Here is a 6,757-nt window from a genome sequence, read left to right as displayed (position 1 = left end):
AATCCTATTATCAACTAAGGGCATCTATGTTTTCCCCTTTTTTTCGACTTGTTTTTGTTACATCAACACATAATAGTTAAGAGTTGACTCTTAGGGAATAGACCAAGAAAAGAGCATGAGAAGAAGATTAACATTAAACAGAGATGAGAGGTGGGAGGGAAAGGGAGAGAAAAGGGAAATTGCATGGACATGGAAGGAGACCCTCAGGGTTATACAAAAGAACATACAAGAGGAAATGAGGGGAAAGGGAAAAATAATACAAGGGGGAGAAATGAAGGTCAGTAGAGGGGGTAGAGAGAGAAGAGGGGTGGGGAGGGGAGGGGAGGGGGGATAGTAGAGGATAGGAAAGGTAGCAGAACATGACAGTCACTAGTATGGCAATATGTAAATTAATGGATGTGTAATTGATGTGATTCTGCAATCTGTATATGGGCTAAAAATGGGAGTTCATAACCCACTTGAAGCAAAGTGTGAAAGATGATATATCAAGAACTATGTAATGTTTTGAACAACCAACAATAAAAAAAAAAAAAGAGTTGACTCTTAAGTCAAATTTATTGAGAGAGAGTGTTATGGTTTGGATTTGAGGTGTCCCCCAAAAGCGCATGAGTGAGACAGTACAAGAAAGCTTAGAGGTGTAATGATTGTGTTATGAGAGCCTTAACAGAATCAGTACATTAATTCCCTAATAGGGATTAACTGGGTGGTAAATGTTGGCAGGTAGGGTGTAGCTGGAGGAGGTGCATCCCTGGGGACATGGCTATGAAGTAAATATTTTGCTCCTGTTGAGTGGACCTCACTCTCTGCTTCCTGGTGCTTTGTTCTCATCTGCTTTCCTGTGGCACACAATTCTTCCATGATGTTCTGCCTCCCCTAGCCTAGTGTAATGGAGGCCACCATCTATGGACTGAGACCTCCAAGGCTGTGAGCCCTAAAATAAGCTTTTCCTCCTCTAAAGTTGTTCTCATCGGTTTTTTTGACCATAGGAGAAAAAATCTGATTAAGACAGAAATGAACAAGATTGCAATTTTTCAGCAACTAGTGACAATGTTGAAGATAAGAGACAGGTATATTATACAATTTTATTTATTTTGTTTGGGTTTAAAATTCTGTATTAAAATTCTTGTATAAAAGATGAAGTTTATCTAACATTTAGCTCTTAGGATTTTGCTTACCTTTGGGGACAAGGAAAGGAGAAAGCAATTTTCAGTGGGGTATAAGAGAAGCTGGTCTCTTTCTTGTTTAAACAAGTGTTTTCACTGTGTAATCATGCAGAGAACTTTATGTATGCACGGCCTGTGCATACATACATTTGTGCATGCATGTTATCTATGAATAAAAAAATAAATTATTAGGAGCTGGGTTGTAGCCCATTGTTGCAGTGATTGCCCAGTGTATGTGATGCCCTAGGTTCAATCTCCAATACCACCTAAATATTTACTATTAAAACCACATCTATATGTCTAGCTTAATTCCATCATCATTAATTCTAACATAAAAATGTTTGTTTAAATATATATCTCTACATACATACAAGTTCGTAATATCTGAAATACATAACTTTAAAAAAATTATTATGTAACCTCCATCAACAGAAGTTTCATACATTAAAAAAACCCTTTATTGTGTCTGCACTTTAGATCTCTAAAACAACCAATTCATTACCAAAGCCAAACCTCACTGTCAGACTGTGATATCAGATCACTTTCATCCTCTGCTACTATTATGACCTACAACATGAATGATCTTTAACAGTCCTGATTTTCTATAATAGTCAGTCCTTTAGTTAAAAACATGGAAAAATATTACCAAGTTGATGGAATTTTAAAATGGTTTATTGAATAAATGAATGGATTGTGTCTCCTATTAGAGTTCCTTTTTCATAAGAAAGAAGTAAAAAAAAGGAGTATAAGGATAAGAACATGAAGGATACTAAATTCTCTTTAATATCATGATCCTGGGTCAGACAATTTCCAACACTCTCAGATTGATATTTAAGAGGTGTAACATTCAGCTTTTTTTCTTTCTATTACTAAAGGATGTTCCAGGATCTCAGAGATTCCAACAGCTCTCAGTTCCAGGTCTCTGAGTTCATACTGATGGGATTCCCAGGCATCCACAGCTGGCAGCACTGGCTCTCACTTCCCCTGGCTCTGCTCTACCTCTTAGCCCTTGGGGCCAACATCCTGATCCTGACTACCATCTACCAAGAGGCAAGTCTGCATCAGCCCATGTACAATTTCCTGGGCATCCTGGCTGTGGTGGACATGGGCCTGGCTACCACCATCATGCCCAAGATTTTGGCCATCTTATGGTTCAGTGCTAAGGCCATCAGCCTCCCTGAGTGCTTTGCTCAGATGTATGCCATCCATTTTTTTGTGGCCATGGAGTCAGGCATCTTTGTCTGCATGGCTATAGATAGGTATGTAGCCATTTGCCGACCACTGAGATATCCATCAATAGTTACTGACTCTTTTGTGATCAAAGCAACCTTGTTCATGGCAGTTAGAAACTGTCTAAGTCCAATTTCAGTGCCCATCTTAGCTGCTCAGAAAAATTACTGTCTTCATAATCAAATTGAGCACTGTTTTTGTACTAATCTTGGAGTCACTAGCCTCTCCTGTGATGACAGGAAAATCAACAGTATCAATCAGATATTTCTGGCTTGGCTGATTATGGGAAGTGACTTGGGTTTGATTATTTTATCATATGCTTTGATTCTTCGGTCTGTACTGAAGCTCAACTCCAAAGAAGCTGCATCCAAGGCCCTAAATACCTGCACTTCCCACCTCATCTTAATTCTATTCTTCTACACTGTCATTGTTGTTATTTCCATCACTCATAGTGGAGGAATGAAACTCCCCCTCATCCCAGTTCTACTCAATGTGCTACACAATGTTATTCCTCCTGCTCTGAACCCCATGGTGTATGCCCTCAAGAACAAGGAGCTCAGGCAGGGCTTATGCAAGTTGCTTAGGCTGAACATCAAGAGCAACTAACATGGAGAAGACACGCTTTTTATTTTCTCCACATAGTTACCCCACTACAGCGTTCAGTGACTGCAAATATGAAAAGTTAATACTAGAAATACAGTAGTATCTTTTCAATTTTCATAGGAAAGCTATGGAAGCAAGCAAAGCTTCTGAACAAGACACATGTAGCTAATATTTGAAATCTCTGTATTACCCGCAAAAATCTCATTACAAGAGTAACATAATGATGCTATTTCTTTCAAGAAATCCAAGGGGAAGATGTGAAGAATTTACAATTTATTATATTATGTATTTTCCATGACTAGAATGTTCAAATAATGTTGAGTAAATATGGTTAGAGCAAATATTTATAAATATCTACTATTAGGTGAGTGTATAGTACTTTTATTTTGATGTAATTATTGATAAAATAGGAGCTATTTTAATTAATATTTATTGATGCATTATAATTACATGTAATAATAAGATTCATTGTGACATATTTGTACACACATATAACAAAAGTAGTCACTTTCACTCCCCAGTCCTTCCTCTTTTCTCTCTTCTTCTGCCGATGAATTCCCTTTCTCAGCTCTATGCCTTCCTTATAATTTATGAGAACCCCATTTTTTCACCCATTATTTTCTAACCTTGCACATATGAGAAAATATACAATGCTTGGCCATATGAGTCTGACTTATTTCACTTAATATAATACTCTAAATTTCCATTCATTTTCCTTCAAAAGTCATAATTTTATTCTTCTTTAAGGCTGAATAAAGCTCCATTGTGTGTGTGTGTGTGTGTGTGTATGTGTGTGTGTGTGTTTGTTGTGTTATCACATTTTCTTTATGAATTCATCTATTGACTGACACATAGATTGGTTAAATATATTGGGTATTCTGAATTGCACTGATGTAAAACATATATAGACACTGGATTTGTGTCTCAGTTATGGAACACTTGCCTTGCATGAGTGAGGCACTAGGTTCGATCCTCAGCATGACATAAAGATAAATAAATAAAATATGTATTGTGTCTATATACATCTAAAAAATGGGTTTGCATCTATATGTCATTATATTATGCTGACTTTAATTATTTGGGATAATTACTAAAGAGCAATATTGCAGTGTCATAGGTGATTCTGTTTCTAGTCTTTTAAAAAATGTCTTATTATTGCATTATAGTTGCACATTATAATGGTGTTAATTTTGACATAATCACACATGCATAGAATGTAATTTGCTCCATTTCAGTTCCCAGTATTTTCTCTTTCCTTTCTCTCCTTCATTCTCACATCCCCTTTCATCTAATCTATTGGTATTCCTTCTATTTATTTGTTTTTAAATTGATGATTTATAAACATAAACACAAATAGAATTCCATATTGTATATTTACTTACATGCTTAGCATAATTTGGTCAATTACATTCCTTTTATCATTGCTGGTCTCTTTTCCCTCAATCCCTATCTACTCCACAGATCTTCTTTTTATTTTCAGGAGATAACCCCCACCATACACATACTTTTCCCCTTATTTTATTCTAGCTTCTGCATATTAAAGAAAACATTTGACCCTTGACTTTCTGAGCCTGGCTTATTTCACTTAGCATGGTGTTCCATTATTTGCCAGCAAATGCCAAAATTTCATTCTTCTTTATGACTGAGTAAAACTCCGTTGTGCATACATACATACCATATTTTCTTTATCTATTCATCTACTGAAGGGCACTGAGAGCTGGTTTCATACCTTGGCTTTGTGTATTGTGCAGCTATATTTGATGTTCTCATATTAGTGCAGTGTGCTAAATTGAGTTCTTTTGGATAAATAACATGGAATAGGATAACTTAATTACATAGTGGTTTCATCCCTAGTCTTTTGAAGAATATGGTAGGAATTAATTCAACAGTTTATCATTTGTCTTATTATGTGTCATATCTTTGAGCAACAAAGGACTTGAATATGCATATCTATGAGAAGTTATGCAAATCACTAACAAATAACTGAAAATATGCTTGATAGTTTTATTCATTAGGCAAATTCTATTTAAAACCACAATAACATATCATTACACCTACTAAAATGGCTATAACTAAAACTAGAAAGAAATCAGCAAATGTTGATATATTGCTGTTGAGATGTATAATTGTACCAGAGCTGTGAAAAATTTAGACCATCACACAGTAATTGTAATGATGATAGGTTCCAACATTTAACTGTGGTGTATAAATCCATCATCACTGAGATCATATGTCAGAACAAAAAGTTACACATGAATATTTATTGTAGCAATATTACTTAAAAAGTGGAAAGACACAATAAGTATATTTAAGTTTCTGAATGGATAAACAAAATTCAATATAATTATCTATACAAAACAATTATTCCATCAAAATATAACTGTGAGGTAAGATATCAGTTTAACTATAAACACTATTTTGCTCTTTGTTATGTATCGCATCACATCATCTTGTAAATCTTGATATACACAATAAAACTTTATCTTTGAAAAGTTCTATTCAATTAAGGAGTTAAGGGCTTGTTACATATTACAAAAACAAATCCAAATTTTATTGCAGTAATAATTCAAAATAATTAAAAATTTAATGAACCAAATGAACAAAACTGACAAAGTACTGGTACATGCTACACGTACACTTGTTTTATGTATACTACATGTATAGTTTCTTTCCACATTTTTAATTGTTGTATTAGAGTTGTACATAATAATGGGATTTGTTGTTATGTACATGCACACAATATAACAAGATGTTTTGGGCAATATCTCTCCTTAGCTCTTCCCCCATTCCTTTCCTACCTTTCATGCATGGTCCTTTTCCTTTACTGATCTCCCTTTGATTTTTATGAGATATCCAACCCCCACATTTCTTTTCCTCTTTCCTCTCTACCTTCCACATAAGAGAAAAAACATACAAATCTTCACCTTTTGAGTTTGGCTTATTTCATTTAACACAATGGTCTCTAGTTTCATCCATTTTCCTGGAAATGACATAATTTCATTTTTCTTTATGGCTGAATAAAAGTCTACTGTTTATATATACCACATCTTCTTTATTGATTCATCTTTTGATGGACATTTGGCTAGTTCTATAGTTTATGTTGTTATAAACATGGGTATAAATGTGCCACTCTAGTATGATAACTTAAATTCTTTTGGATAAATACTGAGGACTGGTATACATGGGTTATATGATAGTTTCATGCCTAGTCTTTTGAGGAACCTCTACACTGATTTCCATAATGGTTTTAATAATCACCATCCCAGCAACATGTAAAAGTGTTCATTTTTTTCCACTTCCTCTCAGTATTTATTATTAGTAATATTATTGAAGACTGCCATTCTGACTGGTGTGAGATTAAATCTCAGTGTAGTTTTGATTTGCATTTTATTGATTGCTAATGAGTTAAATATTTTTCATATATTTATTAACCTTTCATATTTCTTTTCAAAAGTGTCTGTTTACTTAATTTCCCCATTTATTAATTGGGTTATTTGCTTTTTATGATTTTTGTTTATTTGTTTGTTTTCTTCTTCATTTATCCTTAATATTAATCCTCTGTCAGAAGAGTGGCTCACAAAGGTTTTCTTCCATTCTGAAATTCTTTCTTCATATTCCTTAAGTTCTCTTTTGCTGTGAAGCCTTTAATTTTGTTTAAATGCTTTTAGTTTAATTATACATCACAATAAAATATATTTTGACATATTTATACAAACATGGTTTGTTTTATGCTATCCAATTAATCAACTTTTGACTATTTC

The 6,757-nt window shown here is 34.1% G+C and overlaps 1 protein-coding gene across 1 annotated transcript; it reads left to right on the top strand.

Annotated features, from left to right (window-relative positions):
• Positions 1–640: 640 nt before the first annotated feature.
• LOC124091111 (putative olfactory receptor 56B2) lies at positions 641–2,999 on the top strand. The gene is made up of 2 exons (XM_046442087.1): positions 641–648; positions 2,039–2,999. Exons 1-2 carry the CDS (start codon positions 641–643, stop codon positions 2,997–2,999), a joined length of 969 nt encoding a protein of 322 aa, XP_046298043.1.
• The last annotated feature ends 3,758 nt before the right edge of the window (positions 3,000–6,757 follow it).

Source organism: Marmota monax, unplaced genomic scaffold (assembly GCF_021218885.2).
Source record: "Marmota monax isolate L192 unplaced genomic scaffold, Marmota_monax_Labrador192_F-V1.1 WCK01_AAM20220418_F8-fsc00068, whole genome shotgun sequence".
In the NCBI taxonomy this organism is placed as follows: Eukaryota; Metazoa; Chordata; class Mammalia; order Rodentia; family Sciuridae; genus Marmota; species Marmota monax.
Note: the sequence above shows the minus strand (reverse complement) of the source record. Positions and strands in the feature narration are given on the sequence as shown.